General features: G+C 46.5%; 1 protein-coding gene across 1 annotated transcript in view; it reads right to left on the reverse strand.

Moving 5' to 3' along the window:
* spock1 (SPARC (osteonectin), cwcv and kazal like domains proteoglycan 1) overlaps positions 1-26,731 on the reverse strand; it is a gene marked incomplete at both ends in the record, with an annotated part of 69,440 nt that overhangs the window by 9,468 nt on the left and 33,241 nt on the right. Inside the window, 5 exon segments of the mRNA XM_084469964.1 lie at positions 4,031-4,151; positions 6,773-6,911; positions 8,999-9,113; positions 16,524-16,604; positions 22,092-22,140. Coding sequence (XP_084326090.1) covers positions 4,031-4,151; positions 6,773-6,911; positions 8,999-9,113; positions 16,524-16,604; positions 22,092-22,140 — 505 coding nt within the window.

A 26,731-nucleotide genomic window follows, 5' to 3' on the forward strand; every position in this document is an offset into this window, starting at 1 on the left:
GTTTGCGGACTTCTCATCAGCATTCAACACAATGCAGCCACACATTTTGGCTGAGAAGCTCATCACACGCTTCCACCTCGACCACCAACTCACTCTGTGGATTATAGACTTCCTCACCAGCAGATCACAGAGGGTGTTGGTGAACCCCACCTTGTCCGAGACCCTCTTCACCTCCACTGGCTCTCCTCAAGGCTGTGTCCTCTCCCCACTTCTCTTCATTCTCTACACTGATGACTGCAGATCCACCCAGCCAAACTGCCACTTTGTAACATTTGCTGATGACACAGTCCTCCTGTCTCCGCTTCCCAGCCATACACAACATCACAGCTCAGCCCTGCAGGACTTTATAGTATGGTGCGAAAAAGTCTTGTCTTTGAGCTCGACATAAGCAAAACCAAGGACATGATTGTGACCTTTTCACCCAAACAGAGAGTTGGCTGAGTCACCACTATCGTCCAGCAGGAGCCGGTGGAGATAGTGGAGGTATACAAATACCTGGGAACAGCCTTCGACAACCTGCTAAGGTTTTCCTCCAACACAGAGGAAATCCTTAAAAAGTGCCATCAGAGACAGTACCTTCTCAGGAAGCCGAAGTCATTCGGGATTAACGAAGACATTCTCACCACATTCTACTACGCAATTCATTGAAAAAATGTAATGACCTTCTCGTTCACTAGCTGGTTCCACTCCATCGCCCTGCAAAACAGAAACCGCCCTGTTGAGCGTGGTTAAGGTCTGCTCAAAAATTATTGAGCAGCCCGTCCGAACTCTCACTGCCCTATGTGACCAACAGACTTGTTATGGTAGCACGCAGGACGATTCAGGACCCCTCTCACATCCGGTTTCCTGAGTGTGAGTGGCTCCCCGTCAGGACGCAGACTCCGCTGTCCGGGGTGCCGGGCACAGAGGAGGAAGGCGACCTTCATTTCGAGGGCTGTCCAGCTTATTAATGATCACTGATTCAGGAACACATGGTTAGAATTGCCTTCTATATGCACTTTTATTTTTTATTTTTTATTTGAAGCACTAAGGAAGCACTTTAAAAACTTTATAAACTTCATAAAACTTTAAAACTACTACTTTGTGTTGAATGATGAGGTGCGGTGTGCGCTGTGTGATTGTGCAGTGTGTCTGTGGATTGTGTATGTTGGCTGATTGTGCGGTATGCCTGCTGCTCATGTTTATGCGTGCTGCTTATGTTTGTTGATTGTGTCCCTGAAGCTACTGTAATGCGCCCCTTTTAAATTGCCCCTTGGGGACAAATAAAGTGCTTTGAAGTTGAAGTTGATAACATCACCTCAACGGTATATCATGTGTACAGCGATGGGGATATCAAATGTTATGCTACAGAAAGAATATGTAGAGAACACATACCAGGATGGAGGTAGCAGACATGAAGTCCTCTGTCCCTGTCTACCACCTTCTCTGTTTGTGACTCATGGCCACACATCCTACATTCCCCTCTACCTGCAATATGCATATCTTTAGGCAGTTGGTGTTTAGTTTGACTTTCTCTACTTTGTCTCTTGTGTGATGTGTCGAGAATAATTAGTACGGGACCAAATCAAGGGCAGGGGATTGTGGAGGAACCAGGAGGAGGAGGAGAGAGATAAATTCAAAGACAAATGAGAGGAGCGGAGAGGAGAGGAGATGAGATGAGATGAGATGAGATGAGATGAGATGAGATGAGATGAGATGAGAGATGAGGAGAGGAGAGGAAAGGAGAAATGGGGAGAGGAAAGATGAGGAGAGGGGAGATGAGGAGAGGAAAGATGAGGAGAGGGGAGATGAGGAGAGGAAAGATGAGGAGAGGAGAGGAAGAGAGAGATAGAAGAGAGCACAAGACCAGGAGAGGGACAACTGCGCCGGGCAGGTTTGTCCAGACAATGTAGCAAGGACACCTTTCCGTCCACCTAGGGATCCAAACCCTTCCAGCGGGTGACTTTGCTTTGTGCACATCATGCAGCACGTCCGGGGTCCAGATAATAAGGAAGTGGGGTTAAGGAAGACCCATCGAGGAGTGCCCGCTTAGCATGTCTAATTACTGTCTAAGAACGTCCCTCACCTCCTCCAACTCAGCACTAATCCCCCACTTCACTAACATCCACACACTCCCCCCAAAATGAGATGTTCTGCCTGCTAATGACTCCAAATGGAAACAAGGCCGGAGAACAGGGATTGAACCCCATCCACAGACTCCAGGGCAGTTATTCCATTTGGAGTGGAGGGGCGACTGCAACAGCGAATTACTCCATTTCAGGGATCAGAAAACAAACAGGGTTCAACTAATAAGCAGATTGCAACACGTTGACTGAAATGGACCACTTTAAAGGATTTACACCGCCTGACTACGCCCGTATCCGTGTGGCGAGTGGTGCTCCAAATCCATGAACTCAAACATCTGCTACAATAACAAACAACTTAGCATAAAATTATGCAAATGCATTCTCATCTGAATGTAGAAATAAAAACGAACACGATTAGGTCGTCGCTTGTGCGAACATGAGAGAGAACATGAAAAAAGTGTTTGCCGTCGGGATGATGCAACACTCGAGTGGTCAACCAAAGCACACAGCCGAGCCCCCCCCCCCCCCCCCCCCCCCCCCCCCCCAACGCATGCAGGCTCCCACACGGCCCACTGGCGGATGGGAGCATCAAGCTACGAGTGCCCACCCTCTGTGATCGCTATGGCAACCAGTGGGCGGCTGGCCTGATTGGAGTGGAATGATTGCACTTAACATGCACCACATATCTGGTCAGTTGGAAGGGAAGGGAAATAAATGAGTACACAAACACACACACACCAAAAAAAATGACAAGCCCACAGCACACGGAGCGCAACTGTTGCTTCATATGTGTAGCACGGCCCCGAGGAAGGAATCGAATCATGAGGGATTTTTGGTTTGTTTTTAACAGAGCAAAACACACAGCACGAATGTAGCTGGGCTCCAAAAAACATTATTTTGCATCCGTCCTGGTGTGGTCGTGTGTTTCGTCTGTTTATCTTCTGCAGACACACTATGTCACATCATAATTCACTCAGCGAAGCGAGGGTTCCAGTGTGCTGTACTGGTTCTAATAAAGTAGTAAAGTGTCATCTAGTGTCTCCCCCTGTGGTCCAGGATGGCCACGACTGAAGAGCACATCCCGTTATTTCATTATGTCATGGAGCCCTTGTAACCGCGGCGGTGTTACGGACGTGTTCCAGGCCGGGAGAACGGGTCACAGAGAGCTCCGACCAGGGCAGAGAAGCTCCGACCCAAAAGGAGTAAACAAACTGCAATGTTTCCAGTCCCCCTTTCCTTTGTGTTTCCTCTCAGTAGTTGTCTGTCTCTGCTCTAATTATGCAAAGACAGACAACATTACCGTCTGGCTGGCAACGGCGGCGGTCATTAACAGAGCGGACACGGCCAGGTGACCTCAAAGGTCAACGGCAAAACAAAGGCTTTGGCTCCGGCTTATTGTTTTGATTTGTCTTTGTTGGGTTGTTTTTTTTTGGCAACCTGTCCGAGTGTGTTCCCCCGGCGATGAGAAAACAAAGGTCAAGAGAAGGTTAAAAAGACATCAAAGAGGAAAGAGTACGCATGAGTTGAGTGGAGCTGTCAGCCGGGGATGTCCCCAACACATGGGACACAGCTTGATTAAACCTCCTTCAGGCCTGGGCCCTCTCTATTTACGATCTGAAAAACAGACCAGACTGTCTGGCCCTTTCTTGTCCCCTTGTGCTGTCAATGCCCGTAATTTAGCACTCACTTTTCAAAAGGCCGTACTTCAGAGAACGGTGATGATGGGATTATGCGGTTAAAACATGATTCAATGTAGCCTGTCTGCGAGACGAAACCAGAGCGGAGAGTTAATCATCATATCGCGTCTCCCAAAGAGAACAGAGACTTCATGTGCGGACCTTCCATACACACGCCCATGCTGTCAGTGAGAAGGTCATAGGAGTTCTTTGGCAGAGGTGAGCCGGAAAAACACTGCAAAAAATACGGGGTTGTATATTGTTATAATCAAGCAGACAGCTACTCACCGGCCTTGGTGGTCCGGCGTGCTGGTCGGCTGGGCTCCTGACCGGGGAGACACGGGCACAGCCCCTCACACCTCACCGAGAGCACCTTCCCGGACAAACAGCCGTGGAAGTCCAGCTTACACTGGAACAGAGGACACGGAGATAGACGCATTATCTTTCCCATAAAGGTCAAGCACTGCTTTGAGAAGGACTTCAGTGTGTCTCACATGGGATTTATTAATTGATTTATTTTGCATGTCGATCATGTTCCAGAGTAGTATACCGATGATATGGTCTTTCACGTTGGGGACAAATGGGGACATGTTTCAGATATTTAATTACCTAACAATTGAACAAAAGAACGGAAACTGTGGCGCTCTTTAGATTAGAGTTACTTTATAAGATACAGGACAATTAAAAGTAAAATAAATTAAAGGTAAATGCCGGTTTTTAGAGGGGATCATCTGAAATGATATCGCCGTTTAGTTGAGATGAACAGATGTGTCTATTACGCCGCTATAAAGAGAAGACACACACACACACACACACACACACACACGTGCGCACACACACACACATACCCTATGGCACTCTATTCTTCATAGCAGTGCAAACCCAGCAAAAAGCACTAAAAACCCAAACGGCTTCAGAATGTAATTTAATCGTATCGCTCTCTCCTCTAATACACAAGGGGTATGAAATTGTTTGGCGTGGTTGGAAAAAAAAAAATCCAATCACAAAATCCATCCAAGAAAGTTATTAAAACCCAAATGAGTTATGTAAATTCTCACTGAGAAGGACTGGGGGACCCCCACTTATTTGTGGACCCCCACAAGTGAATGCGAGGGTGTCGGCACACATACACAACCATACACCATACACACTAACACACAATGCACACACTCCTCGCCGCTCTCCATATCTCCACTCTCTACTGACACTTTCAATTTCCTGGACCCTAATTTAAATCCATCATTTTATTCTGCCGGTCGCCACATGGATAGTGTTGCTAATGTCTCTTAATGAAATCTGTTGACAAAGAGACACACACCGTGCCCTTCTTTCCACATATTGGATTAATCCCAGTAGGTAGATATAACAGCGAGAGGGAGAGAGAGAGAGAGAGAGAGAGAGAGAGAGAGAGAGAGAGAGAGAGAGAGAGAGAGAGATAGAAAAGTATAAATAAATTGACGGCAGATCACACCCTGTGATCAGAATTATTCCTCCAGCACGTGTTTGCCGCACATGTGAGAAGGTATGACCATAAAAACAGACAGTAACATCAGACGGTAACACCAGATAGTAACATCAGACGGTAACATCAGGCGGTAACACCAGATAGTAACATCAGACGGTAACATCAGACTGTAACATCGGACGTTAAGATCAGACAGTGACATCAGACGGTAAGATCAGACGGTAACACCAGACGGTAACACCAGACGGTAACACCAGACGGTAACATCAGACGGTAACACCAGACGGTAACATCAGACGGTAACACCAGACGGTAACATCAGACAGTAACACCAGACGGTAACACCAGACGGTAACACCAGACGGTAACAGGGCTCTGAAGGCAGGTATGTAGCCACATTAGGGCCAACGTGGGCCAGTGCCACTATGATTGACAGCTGGCCCACCCTATCAGAAGTGGAAAATTCGGCAGTTTGAAATTCAAGGAACAAAAAAATAGCCCATATCATAATGTCACACAAATGTGTGAGATCAATTTTGTTTCAATAAAGTATCATTATGTTACAAATATTTACAGAAATCATCTTTTTGTTCATTTTTAATATTCTGCGCTTAATTCTGGTTGTGTAAAGATGGGCGGCCGCAGCGTTCTGAGCCCAGACGGACACACACAACGACTTGCTGGAGGCTGTCGCAGCTCTGCTGTTGTGCAAAATAAAAAGTGTGTTAAATGAAAACAACGAAACAAACTATGCGTTGATCGCCAATTAATAATAAAGACCAGGCAAAACGTGAGCTTGTAGCCGCCTGCATTCGGTATATTCACCGGGGAATAATTAAGGTTTCGTTGCGGCTGAAGACCTGAGTGCAGCTGGCACATCGCGCAAAATTCTGGAAGTGATGGAGCCTCTGCAGCTCGACCCATCACTGCTGATTCAGGCTGGTGATGGGCGTCTCTCTCCCTCTCCCACCCTCCCTCTCTTCCTCCCAATTCAGTGGCCACCAGGACGGATTTAGCTCCGAGTTCATCTCTCTCTCTCTTTCCCTCGCTCGTGCACTGCACTCGCACTCGCACACACACCGAATTGAAAATCCCTGAAGTGTTTGTTGAACTCATTAGCCTTCTTGGTCAGAACTTATTCTGTTATGTTTCGTTATTTTGAGTAGTACCTTCTTCATAATCAATGTTTTGGGTTCGGGCTGGACAGACCGGTCTTTTTTTTGTTGTTACATGGTTACAAAGCGCTCGCATGCATGGATGATGCCTTTAATTCCCCCTGGGGATGGATAAAGTATAATCAATTATCAATGTAGCCTATTATTGTTTGCCATTTATCGTCTGATCTGTGATTAAATCACGTGTAGTTTAATTTTGGAAAATTGCTGTATAAATTGCATATATCTAAATAAAAATAAAAAATATGTAAAAAAATAGTGGCCAAACCCTACTTCGCAAAAGTCCACCCTGTTGAAAAATCCTGGCTACACTGCTGTCTGAAAGGTATCGGTAAATAACACTCCCAGAGCAAATAAAGACCGATAAAGATGTCACGAATGATATATGACCTGTGAGGAGTAGATGTGGCCGTCAGACCCGCACACAGGACCGGACGCGAGGGCTGGGCAGGGCCTACATTTCCCATGAGCAGCGGCGGCGGCCTCCGCCTTGTGTTTGTGGCCCGGGATTCCTTTCCTGGTCTTCGTGCTGTGAGAGAGAGAGAGAGAGAGAAGTGAGGAGGAGGAAATAGAGAGAGGCGAGAGAGATGCAACAGACCAGTTAGGAGAAGAAAAGAGATTGTGACAATGGTGCATCTCTCCACACATCCAGAGCCAGCCTAAATGTGGGAGACAGTGCCTCACTGGCTGTGCGGTATGAGCGCCAGTCATTTAATGCTTTAAACATGGAAAAACAAAGGGCTGGATGTTGTTCTTGTCACGTTGGTGATTTTAATTTTTTTAATTTAATCTTTATTTAACCAGGAGAAAAACCTATTCAGATTAAACATCTCTTTTTCAAAGGTGACCTGGCCAAGACAGGCACAAGCAGCACAATAAACCACATTTACAGACAAACAGTTACAGACAAACACACAGGGACCAAATTAAAATAGCACTAAAAAATAAAGCAAATCAAATTCACACTGCAACAACATTAATAGACCCATTTCTGTAACCAGGAAAAAAAAAACTATTTAAAACACTGACATCTTGGAGAGTCTAGCTCAATTTCCTTCATTTTCAACTTAAAAGCATTCAACGAAATTAATTCAACAAGTCCTCTGTCTTTCTGCAGCGTATTCCACACAGTATACAAAAGCATTTTACCCTGCTTTTTGCTCATGGCCACACCCTATTTTGCTCATGGACAGAGCGGCCTCCCTCGATAGGAGGAGACTATGGGTGGCGATGACGTAATGTCATGTGAGCTGATGAGCCACCACGCGTTATCCAGAGGCGGCAAAACTTTCTTTGTGCCCTGTTTGCACCTCTGACACGTGCAGTGTTACCATGACAATGGTGGGCGATCAATTGCTCTCTTGCCCCCACGCTCCTGCCCTGCTAGAGAAATGGGCTGCTCAGAAGGTGGCGAGAACAGTGATTAACACACACACACACACACACACACACACACACACGCACGTACAGTCAAACAGATGCATTAGCAAGTGCTCCAAGCACCACTGCAACTATTATGACAATCACCTCGGCAAAGTTTCAGATCAAATTTCCACATGATCTGCTTCAGAGAGAATCCTGTGTGTATACGGGAGTATATACAGTAGGTATATGTGGCTCTGATGGTAACAATGATCAATCACAAAGCTGTGGGTGGAGAGAGTGTCAGTGAAAAAAGCCACTCACCCTGCCTTTGGTCTCTGTAATTCTCTCTCTCTCTCTCTCTCTCTCTCTCTCTCTCTCTCTCTCTCTCTCTCTCTCTCTCTCTCTCTCTCTCTCGTTCCATTGGAAAAGTTTTAAACTGTGAAAGTGTTAGAAGTGAGAGGGCCATTCACAACCTAAATGAAATCCTCTAAAAGGAAGCTCTAGTAGAGGGACTGAATGCATCACGGACCGTCGCCTGTCTCTGCGATGGCTGGTTGATTAAATAGGCTGGCATTGATTAGAAGGATGATCTCAGATCTGTGTTCCTGTCCACAAACAACTGACCGTTATTCTCAGAGTGGCCTTTCACACATGCACCGAAAGTCGGACATTCCTTTCATGTATGTACGAACAAAAAATGTCAGAATCTACCCGTCTCGAGTTGACCCTACCAGGCCCCTAGTGCAAAGTCTGGAGAATTGGACAGCTGGAGAAATAACAACGAGTGAGTGGGCGTGTTGCTGACGTGTTTATGACGTTTCTATCATGCGACTGGCGCTCTTCGTGCACAGAGCGGAGCTGCCTCGGACTCCTCTCGCCTTTGCCTCCTTTTTTTTTTTTTTGCCTCTGCTTGCGACTCTTGTTTATATTGTGGATGTGTCTAGTTAAATGATGGTGAACTGCTCCTCAATTAGGTGAAGAGCAGCACAGTGTAGTTGTACTGTCAGGGGAAGTTTACTGTTGTCAGGTGAAACAGTCCAGTGTACTTTGTGCTTGACAGCTTATTATTTATTATCACAGGCCCAGTTACAGACCTAATCAAAGCTGAAGGGGCTATGCCAAGCTGAAACCTGGTATATTTATTCATAAAAACATTTTTTTACTCTTCTGGCTTTGCCTTGGCTGCCTGTGATAAGCGGCCAGTCTTACAGTAGAAGAAGTGAGTCCTACATTCTGATTGGTTCTTCTCACCTGTGTGTCGGTTGCGTGGGAGTGGTGCAGGTGGCTGTCATGTAGTCGTGACTGACGCACACCTTGTGAGGCGGGCACCGGACCAGCAGACAGGGGTCCTTAGTGGCGTCCAGTCCTATGAGGGAGAGACAAGCAGGACAATCTGTGAACCGTGAAATTGGGCTTTTGGAGGACACGTCCACAACCGCTGACGAAACACATAACTACACGCCGAGGCAACGGGGGTTCCACTTGTTGACAGAGACCACTGGGTTTGTCCCCAGCCCCTTCCTGTAGGGAACCCTATAATATAGTAACCCTATAAACGCTTACTTCAGTTGAAAACGTCAAGGCATTAAACGTTATTTTTGACCCCAATATATAAAGTGGTTAGTGCTACTTCTGGCTAATAACACGTTTCCAGAGTTATCTGTTGTGCAGCCGAGCTTGAGCGAGTGTGACGTAGGTTTTGCCAACGTTTGACAACGACTCTTTGAACCCCTTTTGGGCTCCTACGGAACACAAAGTACATGTGAATGTTCAGATCACATTTTCTGAAAGAAGTTCTCCCGCTAAATGGGAGTGAACTTGTGAGCCCAGTAACGGTCCTTCACAATAAGGACGTTTGGATTAAAAGGGTCCCAAACTTGTAAAGTATAAGAGGGAAATACTCCTTCCTGTTGGCTCGCTGTTTACAGGTGACAGTAACACAAGAGATGGGTGCTGCTGTTCAGCGACGGATAGACAAGAGATGGGTGGTGCTGGTCAGTGATGGACAGACAGCGAGGGGTGGGGTGGTTTCGTTCTCTGAATGGGAGGCATCAACGAGAGGAGAATGGAGACGAGGCAACGCAGCAGGAGAGGTAAATGGAGCCGGGAAGGAATAACGAAGGGAGGTGGAGGAGTGAACATCAGACGGCATTCAGGAGCCGTCCATCACTGTCAAACAAACGGCACGTCCACGAGCGTGACCACACAGCGTAGGTTGACTGTAAGTCACGGTAAAACCAAGCGAAACGACCAAACTAGCTCCCACCCCAGATCTGGCAGAATTCTACCTATCGATGTACACGTCAGAAATTATTATGTAAAGGATCTTATTTAATTGTTTCCCTGCTGACAACGTGACAGCCGGTAAAACAGCGACAGACGGTTACAGATTAAACCAAATTCATGGTTTATAGTTATGTTGTAAATCCATATGTGCTCATGCACAGTTAAACACACGCACTAAGGCTTGTGTGTGTGTGTGTGCATGTGTGTGTGTGTGTGTGCTCATACTGGTATAATTTAACCGTGCAATTACCATGGTAATGGGGCCAAAAATGGTTCCAGAGTCTGAAGTAATGAGGACTTGTGTATGGATCAAAGCAGCGTGCAGGTCATTAGTGTACGGCTGATAACTTTAGAAGACAGCAGTGGCGCTGCCTCCATCAGGGCCCTAATAGCTCGTGTTGGAGCCGCAGCTGTGCGTCAGGTGTGAACACGGCTGATCACAAGCCAGGCTGATGTTAACGCGGCACTTTGTTAGCATCGACTCAGCACCGGCGAATCAGGCGCTTTTGTCTGCCGGCCACGGCGAACCGCCGCGTGAGACCGACCGTCCGACCGTTTCTCAAAATCCACGAAGCTCGACGAAAGAGTTTCCTTATTGAACACCTTCACAGACCCTCACAGCTCTCCAACCGCTGGGAATGCAGAGCAGACACGTGCAGGTCCTTCCTCAACTCCTCCCCAACTAATTGAGTTAAAACCCTCATTCTGGCGCCAGGGTCTTTAGACAATGCACACAATATCCCCCTGTGGAAATGCAGAACGCTGCTTTGTGTCTGTCTGTCTGTCTGTCTGTCTGTCTGTCTGTCGGTGTCTGTCTGCAGCAGATTGGAATGCACACAGCAGGGGTAAGAGCTGTGGCGGGAGGAGCAGAAGCTTAATGAACGACTGGCCGGAATAATGTCAGTACGGCTTCGCTGTTTTCAAAGACGACGTGTGGATCTTCTGCTCTTAGGGTTGTGTGGGATATCTCTCCCCTTCCCTCCCGCGTCACCCACCTTAAACACTCTGGGTCACAAGAAGAGCCCATCTCTCTCTCATCGTCCACCTAGAGGAAATTACACCTCCATCCTAGAGGAAATGACATCGCTGTTGGTTGCCGGGGAGCCAATAACATTCACGGGACTCGAGAACAGAAAATGTGCGCAAGATCATCAAGATCAGTTTTTTTTTTTGTCATTGTCTCTTAAATAGAGAGAGAGAGATAGAGAGAGCCACAAAGACATAGAGAGAGGGGCAGAGAGAGAGAGAGAAAGAAAGAGAGGGGCAGAGAGAGTGAGAGAAAGAAAGAGAGGGGCAGAGAGAGAGAGAGAAAGAAAGAGAGGGGCAGAGAGCGAGAGAGTGAGAGAGTGAGAGAGCGAGAGAGAGGGTGGCTGACCACGATACAGTGCTTCTGCATTACAATTGAATGTGTGTTCAAACAGACCGGTGCTCTTTACTTAAGACTCCTTGAGCTTAACCACCCATAATGCCCTTCTCCAGGCTCTCTCTCTCCCTCTCTGCCTCTGTTTCTCTCCCTCTCATTCAGTCCTCCTCCCTTCTATCTCAGGCTTTTGTGTTTCTACTCTGTCCCCGTATTTATTTCATATTAGCTCTCTGCTGGCCATTTATTGGTGGTCTGTCATTAACTTGGGCTATGAATCAACTGCTTCATATTAAAGTTATCCCCTCCTCTCACGCCTCTCTCTTCTTTGTTACCGTTCTTATTGGGTCTCCACTTTCTTCTCCTTCATCTTTTTAATTAGTTTTACAAGAAGGCGCAGAGGAGCTCAGAAGTACTGCTTGTTCCTTTCTTTGAAGCACAATGGAATCATTTCACTATTTAAGACAGCATTTCATATCCCCCCCGGTGTGCAAATGCACTTCTAGACGCACAGAATTCTCAGTTGTAGGCTTGGTACCATAAGCAGCTGTGTGCGTGTGTGCGTGTATGCGTTTGTGTCTTTGTGTGTGTGAGTGTGTGCCTGTGTGTGCGTGCTCGCGGCTGTGTGTTGCGTTTGTGAGTTAGTGTGTGTGTTTGGCTGTGTGTGTGTGTGTTGCTGCATGCTTGCGTGCAAGTGACATTGTCACTTGTTGTATTGTATTGTTCTTGCACTACTTTAACATTGAACTTCGTTTTCAGAACATTCAAAAGATGCGGATCATCGCAGAAAGGCCACAGATATGAATGTCTTCTTAAAAGGACGTGTGTCTTTTAAGTCTATAAAATAAATAATATGGACTTGGTGTACAAATGGACATCGTTCCAGTGGAAGTATTTTCTAGTCCAGCTGCACACTGAGAGCCGCATGGGGCATCGTACCCATTTATACCCATCTCATTTGAAACTACAAATACAATGTATTGTCAATACTACATAGGGAATGTGATATGCTGGTCTTTCATTCAAATCTGATGAAGATTGCTCAAAGTGGATGTATGGTGTGAAATACGTATCGTTAAAACACAAGGGGGGAATGCTGCAGGCTGTGACGTTTTAAACAGATCTGCCCGTCAAATATTGGAAAACGTGGGAAGTCTATTCAATACAGAGCACCTGAATCAATGCGAACGTCGTGTCAGCGACTCGGTCATGGTGACACATTCACACGCAGCAATGCCTTGTCTTTTATTGTGATTAAGGGATGTTAATTATAGTGAAGTTAAATCGATCACACTGTCTGCATATGATAACATAACATGACCTATTCCTTTCTTGAACTTGCAAAACAATTAATAACAGAGTCCCCTCTATAATCTCTGCCAACACACTTTCTTTTAACTCATCATGTTTGAATTTGAGGTGAAATAGAGCGTTCACCTACACTTTAAAAGAGGATGCCGCGCCTTTGTCATGGTGTACACCTAGTGACGTGTCATGTGGTCACGTCTCCGGCCTTAGAGAGCGAGAGACGGCACTTAAACATCTCAGAAGCGCTCCGATTTGGCTTGTTCGGCAAACGCTCTTTCCGAGAGGAAACATGCAATGGAAAGGATGGAACCAAGAATAATAGAGACGCTGTAAAATAAGTTATTGTCTTGTTAATACTCATCTGACGCCAGGTGAGGGCCAAGACCCGGACGGCAGGGACAGCAGAATCAAGATGGCCGGGCTCCTCTAGGCACACATGGCGGGCCACTGCCTCTTTCATGTGTGTAACTTTTTTGACGCATTCCCTTGGGTTATGAGGAGTTCACATGGCCATTACCTCTATCCCCCGGCCATTAAAATGAGTTAGAATGGCCATCGGTTCACCCATCCATCCATCCCCTTTTTCAATCGAGGTTCACTTTAAGGCACGTCGTTTCGTTTTCACCAGAGTGATTGACTGTCGATGAGAATTGTTTCTGTCAGAGCGTTCCTGGTAGCTGGAGTTTCTCTCTCTCCCCTTCTCCCGCTTTCTGGGAGAGATTCACCGGAATTCATGGTTTGGGGGGGGGGTAGTTCAAATATTGTTGTGTATATAATGTGGAATAATGAAGCACGACATAAAAAGAGAAATTCTATATTTTGAAAGACAGTGACAGAGAGAGAACGGTAAGAGAGAGAGAGATAGAGTGGAGGGAGAGAGAAATAGAGAAAGGTGAGAGAAAAAGAGAGGGTGAGAGAGAAGGAAGGAGAGGGTGAGCGAGAAAGGGTGAAAGAGAGAGAAAGAGATATGGAGAGAGAGAGATTGAGAGAGAGAGCGAGAAGGTGAGTGAGAGGGTGTGAGAGATATAGAGAGAAAATGGCAATGCAAGGCAAAGCGAAATATATGGCAGGTTAATTTTGAAAACTGTTTTGATGCTGCTTTGAGGTCAAAAAACCATTTGCGACCCCTACTGTGTTCTGAATATAAATCACCGTTGAAAGCATACGGGTGATTCTGTAACAAAACGTGTGTATTTTAGAAACAGCCTCATCTTAAATGTATTGAATAAGAATATCGTCTTTCTTTTCCTCTCAGCATCTCTCTCCCACTCACAAAACTGTTTTGCATAACATAAAGAATCCCTCTGTGTGAGGACACAACAGCTCCAGCCTCAAACCAGCAGCTGGTCTGCAGGCAGCTATCCCAGCCAGGCCTTTGAGGGGCTCCCATTTGTTCCTGGATCAGAAAGGCCTTTGTGGAAGTAGACCTTCTAGCAGGTCGTCAAGTGTCAGAAGTCCTTTTAAAATAGTTTTTTGTCGTTTTTTGAATGCATCCCTTGACCTTTTCCCGGGGGTCCATGGCTACTCAGTCCGAGTTACCTTTGGTTTGGTCTTGAGTCAGCAGCACTCCACCCTGCACGCCATGCTCCAACAACACCTCCAACGTTCACACTCTACGCTCCACCCTGCCCTGCACACTCCCACCCCATGGAACAGCAATACCAGTGATGCCAGAGGTCATTGGAATCCGTGTGTGTGTGTGTGTGTGTGTGTGTGTGTGTGTGTGTGTGTGTGTTTGTGTGTGTGTGTGTTTGTTTGTGTGCAGTGTGAGTTGCTCTCTCCTTATAGTACGACTGCAGGATTCTCATTAGTCTTCTCCCTGTCAGTGTATGTGTGTATGTGTATGTGTGTGTGTATGCATGTGTGTGTATGCGTGTGTGTGTGTGTGTGTGTCTGTGTTTGCACAGTGTGGTGATAGTGTGTGAGTTTTCTCTCTCCCTTATAATACAACTCTGCAGGTATAAAATTCACCTCTCTGTCAGTGTACGTGCATGTGTGTGACCGTGCATTTGTGTCGGCATGTGCATGCGCACAAGTGCATTTGTGTGTGTGCATATCTGTGTGTATGTGTGCGTGCGTGTGTGTATGCATGTGTGTGACGGGTCATATCACCACTCTGGCCTCGATTTGTACGTGCTGAATCCTGTGTGACAAAAAACCTACACCAACCTTGTGTCACACCCTGGGCTAGCGTCATGCTAATCATGGAGCAAACAGGAAGACTGCAAACGAGTGGCTGCAGATTCCTTGACAGGCTCCTTGGGTGTGGAAAGTCACAGCTAGCTGCTGTGTTTCCAGCTGGCCAACCGTGTTAATTGAGAGCAAGCCAGTCCGCTGTGGGCCCTGACCAGCCCTGTTTAGCCCTGGCTGGGCCTGGCTGGGTCTGGCTGGGTCTGGCTGGGCCTGGCTGGGTCTGGCTGGGCCTGGCTGGGTGTGGCTGGCCCTGGCTGGGCCTGGCTGGGCCTGGCTGGGCCTGGCTGGGCCTGGCTGGGTGTGGCTGGCCCTGTTTGGCTCTGGCTGGGCCTGGCTGGGCCTGGCTGGGCCTGGCTGGGTGTGGCTGGCCCTGTTTGGCTCTGGCTGGGCCTGACTGGGTCTGGGTGTGGCTGGCCTAAGTGGACCTGTTTGGCCCTGCCTGGCCGGGCCTGGCTTCCTCAGAGACAGGCCAAGTTCTACAGGTCTGTCATGTTGGCCAGGACTCCACACATCAATCCAGGAGACAGAGTTAATGAATTAAAACACGCACAAAGATAAAAAACTGAAAGAAAAAAATCTTTCTTCAGTTTTTTATCGTGCCGTGTGTTTTAATATATTCCATTTGTTATACTTTGTGTTTCTCATGCTGCTTTATCCCAATTTTATAAGCTAATTCTCGTCTGCGTTGAGTCTCTCTAGTGGCCCCCCCCCCCCCTCTCTCCCTCCCTATTTCTTCTCTACCTACTCATAAAACATCTCTCAAAGACAAATATAGATGAACTACATTAATGTTCTTTGTGCACTAGTTTGAAACATTAAAGTTCGGTGAATGGGGTTGTAAAAAGTTCAAAAGAAAAAAAAACAACAAAAACCAGATCAGCCGAGCTACTAGACATTGAAATCCCCAAAACACATCAAACTGTGTAATGAGACAATGGCTTAAATTAGCCCCGCAGCGTTCCGAGGCCTCGCTGGCGAGGCGCATCGCAGCCTGACTATTATCCATTCCACTTAAACCCCATAATACAGCAATTACGTGTAAAGCTGCACATTACTCATGGAGGTGTTTAATCCTCCCGGTGTGTGTGTGTGTGTGAGCTAGGAGCCGTCCGCGGCTCACATGTCAGGCTGCCGCGCTCCCGGCTCTCCGTCTCTTTAACAACCTGACGTCTCGCCTGCGCCATGCCAAGACGTTGACAAACGTGTTCGCAGCCCTGCCCTCGTGGAGCTTGACACCAGCCCCCTGATCATCCGGGGATGAAAACTGCAAACGGAGACCCGGGAATCACGCCAGTCGCTCGCTGCACGTGTTTATTGGCATTGGCGTTTATTTAGCAAGCTTTTTCTGGAGAGATTCTATTAATGCAAGATGTCATATACGAGAACAAAGAAGTAGGACGGTGACACTATATAAGAAGGTTAGCAATCCAAGGTCAGCAGGGACACTGTTGATACAGTGGGGGGCGTTACGTGTGTCTGGTATATGGTCACCATCACAGTGGATTGCTCTGATAGGATGTTATTTGAAGGTATATGGTCACCATCACAGTGGATTGCTCTGATAGGATGTTATTTGAAGGTATATGGTCAACATCACAGTGGACAGTGGAGTGAGTGTTCAATGATTACCGTCTTGCAGGGTTCTCCTGGCCGGCCCATGGTGCACCTCTTTCCCCGGGTCCCCGTGTCTAGCGGGTCGAAGGTCTGCCTCTGAGGAACACAGGTGACAGAACCGTTTTAGCTTACAGCCGGAGCCCGGAGGAGTTGCCTCATCAAACCACAGGGCACACCATTGATCTTTTACTCAAAGGGGAACTTGATTCAATCCTCCTCACTTTGCAGCAGAATTACAAACCCGTTTGATGCCTTGAAGAAAAACGTAACAAGTCTCACAGCGATAACGTGCACAAATACATGAACATTATCAAAGAAGCCAGGCTGCCGGGCCTTTGTGTAAATATGTGATTGTGTCTAATTCAACAGTATTTGTGAATCATAATGAACATGGCTGCACTATAGAGGCCAACGCGACGCTTTTGTCTTCTCTCATACTTGGGGGAAATCATTAGCTCACATTCTTGCAGCGCACGTACACACACACACACACACACACACACACACACACACACACACAGACACACACACACACACACAAACACCCGTGGGCCGCTATCTAAAGTGTGCTTTTGTGTTCACCAGCTTCCGATAGAACACAGTGACTACGGCACAATTCACCCGACGCGGTGTGTGTGCTTATCTTGCCCTAGCACAGCTTCATCTCGTGTTTGCTGGTGGCTTTGCCTCCACTCGTAATTTAGAAGTGCATTAAAAATGCATTGAGTCGAAAGAATCCCCACACAAAGGGCCGGGCTCCCCCCCCCCCCCCCCCCCCTGTGTACAGAGCAGAGTGCTCAGGGTGATACATTCTGCCCACATGTTGAGCAGCACCTCTCTGCCTCCGTCTGTTGCTGTGGAACTCCATGTAGCTGCTGAGCATCCTGTGCGTGGGTAACAGCCTGTCTGGAGCCACCATAACTGTATTACCCGGTTCCCACACATGACTTAGTGCCTCTCTCTCTGGCCCAAGAGGCTCTCTCTCTCTGTGTGTCTCTCTCTCTCTCTCTCTCTGTGTCTCTCTCTCTCTCTCTCTCTCTCTCTCTCTCTCTCTCCCCCTCTCTCCATGTGGTTCTCCTGGCTAGTGGCCCATCCACTAGAAGCCCCCTGCAGGGAAACAGGAACTCAGTGGTGGTTCAAGGTTGTTGAAGTTGCGTGACTTTGTGTTATGTAGCCGGCGAGCACTCAAAACCCCGGCCGTAACCTACTTTGCGTAGAGTGGCTGGGAGATTCACAGCCCTGGTGTATTACAGCAGATTTAGATATTTGTTGTGTTGTCTTCACTGCTCAGTTATACCTTGTTACACCTCGTTCCTCGCTCCAAAGGTCTTCCCATTGGAGACGTACTTTGATTGTGAGGCTGGAAAATTGTCTTTTCCTAAAAATAACCTCCAGCCTCTTTTTCACCAAGATTCCTAATTCAGAAGCAACCCTTTTTCAAAATCCATTTGCTAAATATATACGGCCCAAAAAGTCACCCATTCTTCTCTTATCTCGTCATTTTCTTACTGAGATTTACACAACATAACATTACAACTTAACAGTATTTCATTAATACACAGGATCAGATGTTATAATCCCTTGTGCCAAAATCCAAGGAAAACACATTCAGAAGCCCCTGTCCAAACCAACCTTATAAGCACGCTGGCTACTAAGCTACCAACCAAAGGTGAAAAACACGAGACAATTAGCCCAACTAACAGCAGTAAATACAGCAGTATGCAGTAAGCAGAATATCATTGGGGTTATCAAGTGGGCACCCTCTTTCACAGATGTTTCGTTAAGTTAGGCCCACGACACCTCCTGAAGGATTAACAATGAAACCAGCGTCCTGGATTTACCCCCTCAATGCTGCCACCACATTGCCACATTTAATGCATCTAAACACTCTTTCCTGCATCGTACCCCTAGCCCTACCCCTAACCCTGACCAAACAAACACGTTAGCACATTAGCACACGTTAGCACAGCTGGCTTACCTTAGCTTGCACCCCAGGAAGTATGTTTTCTCCTTACCCACAGCCATTCACTTGCTCGTTCTGCTGCCACGGACATGTTACTAACTGCCTGCCTCAGACTTTGTCCACAAATACCCAGTTCAGTCAGCAAGCTAATAGCTGATCTAGCCACGAACCCCCGCGCACCGATTTCAACAGGCCTTAGTCGCGTACTCCAGCCTCGCTGTGCTGCCTCTCCAGCCATCTCAGCATACTTTGTGTATGTGTGTTACGTGACAAGAGGTGACATCAACAGGACTTAGGCCATATCCTCTTTGTTTGAACTTAACCAGTATCAAGTGCCACTATGCATATCACAAAATGAGTCTATGCAATGAAAAACGTAATCGGAACTGCACAGCGCAAACAATGACGTGACAACATAAACAGGAGACAGCAACAGGAGTAAAGCCTATAGCCTATCTGCAAGAAATAATACTTTCTTATTGTTGTTTGCTAGAAAACTTGATCTGGATCAAGTACGCCTCTCTTTTTATTCACGATGTTACCTGTGGTAACATCAGAATACGGATAGGTCACGTCAAATTCATTCAAATGAATCATTTGACGTCATTCAAATGCATAGTCTCCACACCTTCCTTCTACACCTGTGTATGTGTGTTTGTGTGTGTGAGATACCGCACACACACACACACACACACACACACACACACACACACACACACACACCTTCGTTCCCAGCCTTCACACCTGACTATAAATAGCAGCAACTATTAACATGAAAGGCATGCGTTTTACGGAGAGCTGCAGGAGTAATCTAAAGACTCTAATCTAAAGAGAACCTAATCTAAAGAGACGGATGGTAGTTGTGGATTCAGCTCGAGAGTGTGCTGAGCAGCTGATACCTACCTCTTTACTTCTTTACTATTCTACAGACTATATGTATTCTCCTGCTTCTGTGAGACGTTGACATACTTTGCTTGAGGACAATCAGATAACGACAAGCTTTTTGGTAAGCTGCCCATCCCCTTCCTCAGAAGCCTCTTACGAACGCATTCAGCCCTAAATTGTCTCTGCTCTTTCAACACCGTGTTCTGAGGCACGCAGCATGTTGAGAGGCATTGCGTTGCATAGAGATGTATATTGTATGTACGCCGGTAAACAAAAACACACATGCACCCACACACACACACACACACACACACACATGGGAATCCTGAGTCCCTGAACACTTGTGAATGCACCACAGCTGTCAGAAAACCCATTTGCAGACACATGCATCAATGGGAGTGGACCTGAGGAGGAGACATAAGAGGGAAAAACAGCTTTGTATCCCCTCAGCTAAGTGGAACCTGCACACCAGCAGGTTAGCCGTGTCAGCCCGGACAGTGTGTGGGCTGAGAGGCCATCGGAGAGAGAACCAAGACGCACACAAAGTAGAGACAAAATCTGTCTTTCTCTGTTGACAGCAAAGGAGAAGGTGTGTGTGTGTGTGCTTTTTTTTGTTTTGTTTTTTACCCTTTTATTGATGGACAGTGTTACATTGTCTGAGAGATTATTTTCTCCAAGTGTGAATGACTGCTCCAAGTGAGAATGTTAGTGTGAAATTGAACACTACAGTATATGGCAATGTTGTTTTCAATAAAAAAACATTTGCATGAAGCATGCCGATCCACTTTTCCATGTTGATAAGAGCATTAAAATGAGAAAAAATAATGGGACAAAAATAAATCAAGGGACATTTAGAATAGATAAAAATGTGTGATTAATCGTAAGTTAACTATGACATTAATGCGATTAATCACGATTAGATATTTTAATCATCTGATAGCACTACTAAATAGACATAGTAGAGTTAAAATCAGAGTGAAAAAACATGTGCATGTATGTTCGCATTGTGGGTATAAAGTCAATTTTCTGACCAGCAATGTATGATATCCATTTTCTTGTTGAGTACAGAATATCAGTTACATCAACTCACCAGCCTAAGGAAAAAGTCAATAGGAGAAATCCTATTGTATATGTAAATCTTAAACTAAAGAATAATGACTGTAAATAAATAAATAAGGAACAAAAAAGAAGCATGACCTAACTATCTAACCACATAACCTGTTCCCAGAGATGTATAGTAACAAAGTAGTACTTCACTACTGTACTTAATTAATAAAATGCTGTATCTGTACTTTACTGGAGTATTATTTTTTTCTCCTACTTCCACTTTTACTTCACAACATATTTTTGATGAGTTTAATACTTTTACTGCAATACATTTTTCATGTGCTGAATCGTTACTCGTCGTTACAATTATAAAAATGTTATCCCATTGATTTCTGTTGGAAGACTCATTGCTCGTTGCTGGAAACGGAAAGGGGGGCTGTTTACATTTGGTTGTAGTCTTTTTCGTTCGGTTCTCCATCTCAACAGTAGGGCTAGAACCGAACGAAAAGACTACAACCAAACGTAAACAGCCCCCCTTTCCATTTCTGGCCAACGAGCAATGAGTCTTCCAACAGAAATCAATGGGATTTACAAAATGCGATAAAATAGCAATCAAACACGACAGAAACTGTATTTCGCTACGATATTTGATTTAGAACATCAACAAACTAACCACTAACCACTCGGTGAGTTGCACATTTCTGAAAACAAACGTTTAGGGTTGTTTTAAGGACAAGTTTTGAATACTTCCACTTAAGTAGGGTGTTTAAAGAACACTTCTACTTCTACTCAAGTCACTTTTACTTAAGTCTGGGTCTCTAGTACTTTATACATCTCTGCCTGTTCCACAACCGTTAAAGCAACTCTAATCATGATTTATCACAAATCAAGTGTTGTGATTTTTTCACAGAGCCTAGTTTCCAGCATGATTCAATTTGGACAGATCTCAAATCTATATTCAACAAATTCGCCGGCAAAGTCAGTTAACACAAACCAGGCTGTTTGCATGATAGGCATAGTTTTGCCTTGGAGTGTGTGAGTGTGTGTGTGTGTGTGCCTGCGTGAATGTGAATGTGAGTGTGTGTGCATGCTGAACAGATGTACAACAGTAATTCATTGCCAAAGGTAATTTTACTTTTACAATGAATAACCCTTCATTATTTTGTTTATATCCATAAACATTCCATAATGAATCATTTCAAGCAGAAAACTGTGAGTAATAATTGTGAGCATACTGGAGGCAAACATCACACACACACACACACACAAACACACACACCCAAACAACTCACAACCCATTACACACAAACCCACCCAAACACACACACACACACACACACACACACACACACACACACACACACACACACACACACACACACACACACACACACACACACACACACACACGACATTCAAGTCATTACAAACACATAGTTTTGTCTACCTTATTAGAAATCCAAATGGCATTTGTCTCATCCCATTAAAAATCTGTTCTCAAAATAACACTGATGTCCTTTAGCGTTGGCTTTGCTAAATCAAGGGTGAATGTCACTAAAACCCTTAAAATCAGTGTTTCCTTCTTTTCTTTCTTCTTCTTTTCCTTCTTTTCCTCTCTTTCTTATGTCTCCCTCCCAGCTCGTGTGAGGGCTGTGGTGGTCGGGGGTGGACTGAGGGAGCAGACTCACCTTGGTGGAGAGGCCTTGAAGGGGGGGACCAGCTCCTGGGGTCTTCATCCTGCATGGAAACACAGGAGGAACACTTTGATTCACCGGCTAAAGAGAGGTTCGGATAGAGATTGTTAAACTGCTGTGTCACTTAATTGGGTCTTCGACACACACACACACACACACACACACACTAAGTAAGCCTGAGCATGGAAGTAGGAGGCTTTTTTTCTACTTCTCCTAAGCGGCTATGCCATGGCTCCGTGAGATTGCGGCTTAATAATTTAGGAAGCCTAAAAGCAAAGCGTGGATCCGCGCGAGTCATCGACCTCATCTACATAATCCAGCGTGAGGCTGCATTACCAAAGTGTCTTATTCGAGCGCTTCAGCCTGAAGTGTTAAGGGGCCAATCAGAGCACTTAGTGCCCGTGCCTGCTCCGCTCGCAAACCTGTGTCCTTCCTGTCATTTCCTGTCACTGACCGGCATTGAACACGGCTTGTTTTGAACACTCGCATCAAAACAAATCAATAGCACGCCATCTGTTTCTGCTTTCTTTCTTAATATACTGTCGGCTCTGGCTGGTACACTGCCTACAACTGCCCAGATGTGGAGCATGGTGATTCTACGTCCGTAATCCACGTCCGTACATAAAAAAAAAAAAGATGATCACAACGTTCAGACGCATCAGCTGCATGCAGCGGCCACATGAGCAGGGTGCATTATGGGCTCAGGCTCGCACATGGGCGCGCGCGCACACACTCCCACGCCAGCACACACGCACACACACACACACACGTGTGCACGCGCACGCACACACACACACACACACACACACACACAGACAAATAGACACACGCACGTTCCTTTGAAGGCTTGAATAGAAGTGTTTAAAAACGGCAGAACATCAGACAGCACTTCCGAAAGGGGGGGACCCTCTAATCCAGCTTGTCTGACTGGAGCTGGCACGACGGCAGGCTGCCGTTGTTCCTCACTTCTTTCCCTGTGTAATCAGCCTGACTTGTTTGGCCTCTTCAATTCCGCACCGAGTTTAGGGATATTTGTTCGCCTGATTATATCGCGGTCCCAGAGCTCTGATCTTTCCCCCTACGGAGACGAGATGAATCGCAAAGAATTAGCCTGCAATTACGCTCTTCCCGCGGACTATTCTGTGCCCATAAACTACCATTCGCACAACGCGTCGTCATCCTCAATTAACTGTGCAAGCAGAAAGTTAAATAGTCATTAGGTGCCTGTGCTCTGTGGAGATGACCGGCCACCCCTTGGAGAGAGCACACACGCACACACACGCACACACAGAGACACACACACACACACACACGCACACAACCCCCCACAAACACACACACACACACGCACACAGAGATACACACACAACCACACACACACACTCACACATTCAGACACACAGAACCATACCCAGACACACACACAGCCACACATGCGTGCACACACACACACACACGCACAATCCAGCAACACCATCTTTCTAACTTTCACTGTTTGCTAATGAAATGTGTTTTAAATTAAGTATTTTTTTTTCTGCAGGAATGGCAAATGGCCTGATTAATTCAAGCTGCTGCAATAAGAGCAAATGGTCTGGAAAACTCTGTTTCCTATCTTTTACGGTGCATATTTGATGGTGTGATTCTTACGAGGTCCTTTGTGGCCATGGATCAGTATGTATCAGTAGAGATGTGGGACACCTTGCTGAAAGGCAAGTGGGTCATTCCATTTTTTTTTTACATCCTCAGCGTACTTGTTAGCGTCCTTCATCAAGATGCCGCGCTGACCTTTGCCCTGTCCTCATCCTTCTATATGTACTTAGGAAGCATTTACATAACCATCCACCATATTACCATGCACGTAAAAGATTAATTAACAGCGTCTATAAATAGGCAACGATTTTTAACATGTTCATGAATTCATTCATGAAACACAGAGATGCACACACCCACACCCACACAGCCACCCACCCACCCACACACGCACACACACACACACACACCCATACACCGATCCACCCTCCCACACCCGTGCGCCACACCGACACACACGTCGAAAGGTGCCCACACAGTGAATGGAAACTAATTTGCAGCGCATTTAAACAGAACCCCGATGCAAATAATCATCTTAACCCAGAGCAACATCACTCCACATGACACACGGCCATCCTCCCCGGGAGACCCTGAATCCGTCTCACACATCTCATCAAGGTAATGCGGTCCTGTGGTATCGATCACCGTCCCCTGCTAAACAACGACAGCGGGGCAGAATGGATCTCTCTCCGCCCCAGCGGGTGAGACAGAGTCGACACGCGACGCCATTCATTACAATAGACGCCGTCTGCCGCTGGCGTCTTGATTGGAGTGCGGTGGTGGTGAGCCGTTTTCACCGTCATACGTCTCGGTGACGTGGGCCGGACCGGCTCCACCCTCCTGCTCCGCGAAGCGACGGCCGGGAACCCAGGCTGGGTCTGAGGCAGCGACGCCGGGTGCTGTTCGGCCCCCCGTCTCGTGGGCCACTGGAACTCACAGCACTCAAAGGTACGATGCACGGCCAACAGCAACAGGGGTCGGTGGTGTTGCATTAGGAGGGGTGAATCTTTCCGGTTAAATGTAACGATTTGATCATTGCTCTTTGTTTCAAAATTGAGTCTTGGTTAAAAAAACACAATCCCTGGTTAACAATGGATTGTGTATAAGATTGTGTTGTTTTTCATTGGAAAAATTGACATCAACCGGTTGCAAAAATGGAACCACACAAAGGCAAACCTGAGACAAAATGTAAAAAAATACCCAAAATCCAAAGACTAGATGCGTGATTCCATTGAGAAATATAGAAGAAAAAAAATTCCCATTCTTCCATGGATCTAAATTGCCACCCCATTTCCCCGATGTTGTATGAACAGCCTTCTTGACTCTGCTATCCCTTCTGAAAGGACTAAGGCCTCAGACACGGGGAGGAGCAGGACAGAGCTGCACGTGATCGCTCTCCACCCTGGGAGGCCAGGACGCTGGCATCAACCAGCGGGGGGGGGGGGGGGGGGGGGGGGTGTAACTGCACGACAGAGATCCATCCAGATGTTTGGTCTTATCAGAGACCCGCGCAGCGAGACAATTAAAGCTGGTCAGCTGGTCCCCCCCCCCCCCCCCCCCCCCGGCCCTTCAACTGTAAATTCCAACCACCCAGAGTGTATGACGGAGCGTATGTCTCCGTTCAGAGCACACCTGCCGCTGGTTGTAGCCCCATCAGGGGGTAGGAAAGGACTGTATAGATGCGATGCATCTATGTGATGCATGTTGATGAAACATAGTGTTAGGAAAAGTGACACAACGACAAGGCGCTCAAATGTTTAGTTTAATGCCGTCGTCTGGCCTGCCTCCTTTTCCTGCAAGGCAGACGGCAATCACATCAGTACCTCCTCTTCCCCTTCACATGGAAGACATCTTAGTCGTGGAAACCTGTGAAGGTGACAAACCGACGTCTTTGGGAAGGCTAAGCTCACATTGGCTTCACCGTTACTATTAAAACTCTGTTGTCAGGTCCTCTTGTCACTCGGATGATCCTGGACAAGCAGTTGAGCTGCTCAGCCATCCCACCACTCAGAGGTAAGTACTCCCCCTCACAGGATCCGTGTTTGACGGATGCCGTAAAGAAAGTACTTATAGGAGGAAGTAGTTGGAGTAGTTTCTCTTCTGGTATTTGTTCCGTGTTTTCCCCCCCCCACCCAGATGACTTCACGTTTAGAACACTACATCAAGAAAGATCTTCCCTGTTGTTTCCCAATCCCCACTTGCTGTACTACAGGGCTTTACATTAAACTACCTCTATATATAGACCATACAACCAGCCAAGTGTAAAAGTAGGTCTAAGTGCGGCTGTTCAACGCACTCTTTTCCCTCCACAACAATGCAACTCCGTGGGCAATTTAGAAGCGAATGAGCAGCATATTGCTCTAGGACGCCCACAGGCAGACTAGACATTGAAGATGCAATCTTTGAACCAGAACCGTTTGGCAAAAAAAAAAAAAATAGGCTTCCTGTGGTGAATTCCTGTTGAACATCAAGCATAAGAAACAGCTGAGAAATCACTGCAAAAAAACCTCCCTGAGAAATGTGTCAGAAATAAGGGCAATTGTAGCGCAAGGAAAAATAGGCAGCTCTGAGTCAGCTGCATTTCTAGGCTTCATGAATTAAAGATCGTCGCAGACACGTCCATGCAAAAACATCCTGCCTTGAATCCCATGCCTGGTCTTCCCCGCTGACAACTATCAAACCACAGCAACAGCATGGTAAAGACTCTGACATGGCTGTTAACTTTATGTCACTTTATGTGTAGAGTCACATGCTTTTATCCAGTGTCTTCCAGGTGAGGCAAAGAACCACCTTTTCAACGGCCGAAGCCATAATTATCAGACACGTTTCCACAACCTGACCTCCAGCCTGGGTCTCATTCTGCTTCACTACCGAAAAACATGTTCATCTTTTCCTCAACCTGACCTCCAGCCTGTGTCTCATCCTGCTTCACTACCGAAGACATCCATTCCACACAGGGGTCGCCGTGTTGTGGGTCAAGGTAAACAAACACTGTGTAAGTGAGGCGAGGGCATTATCCGCCCTTTACAAACAGCTGTCTCAAC

The sequence above is a fragment of the Micromesistius poutassou genome (genome assembly GCF_964030765.1).
Source record: "Micromesistius poutassou genome assembly, chromosome: 6".
NCBI classification, from domain to species: domain Eukaryota; kingdom Metazoa; phylum Chordata; class Actinopteri; order Gadiformes; family Gadidae; genus Micromesistius; species Micromesistius poutassou.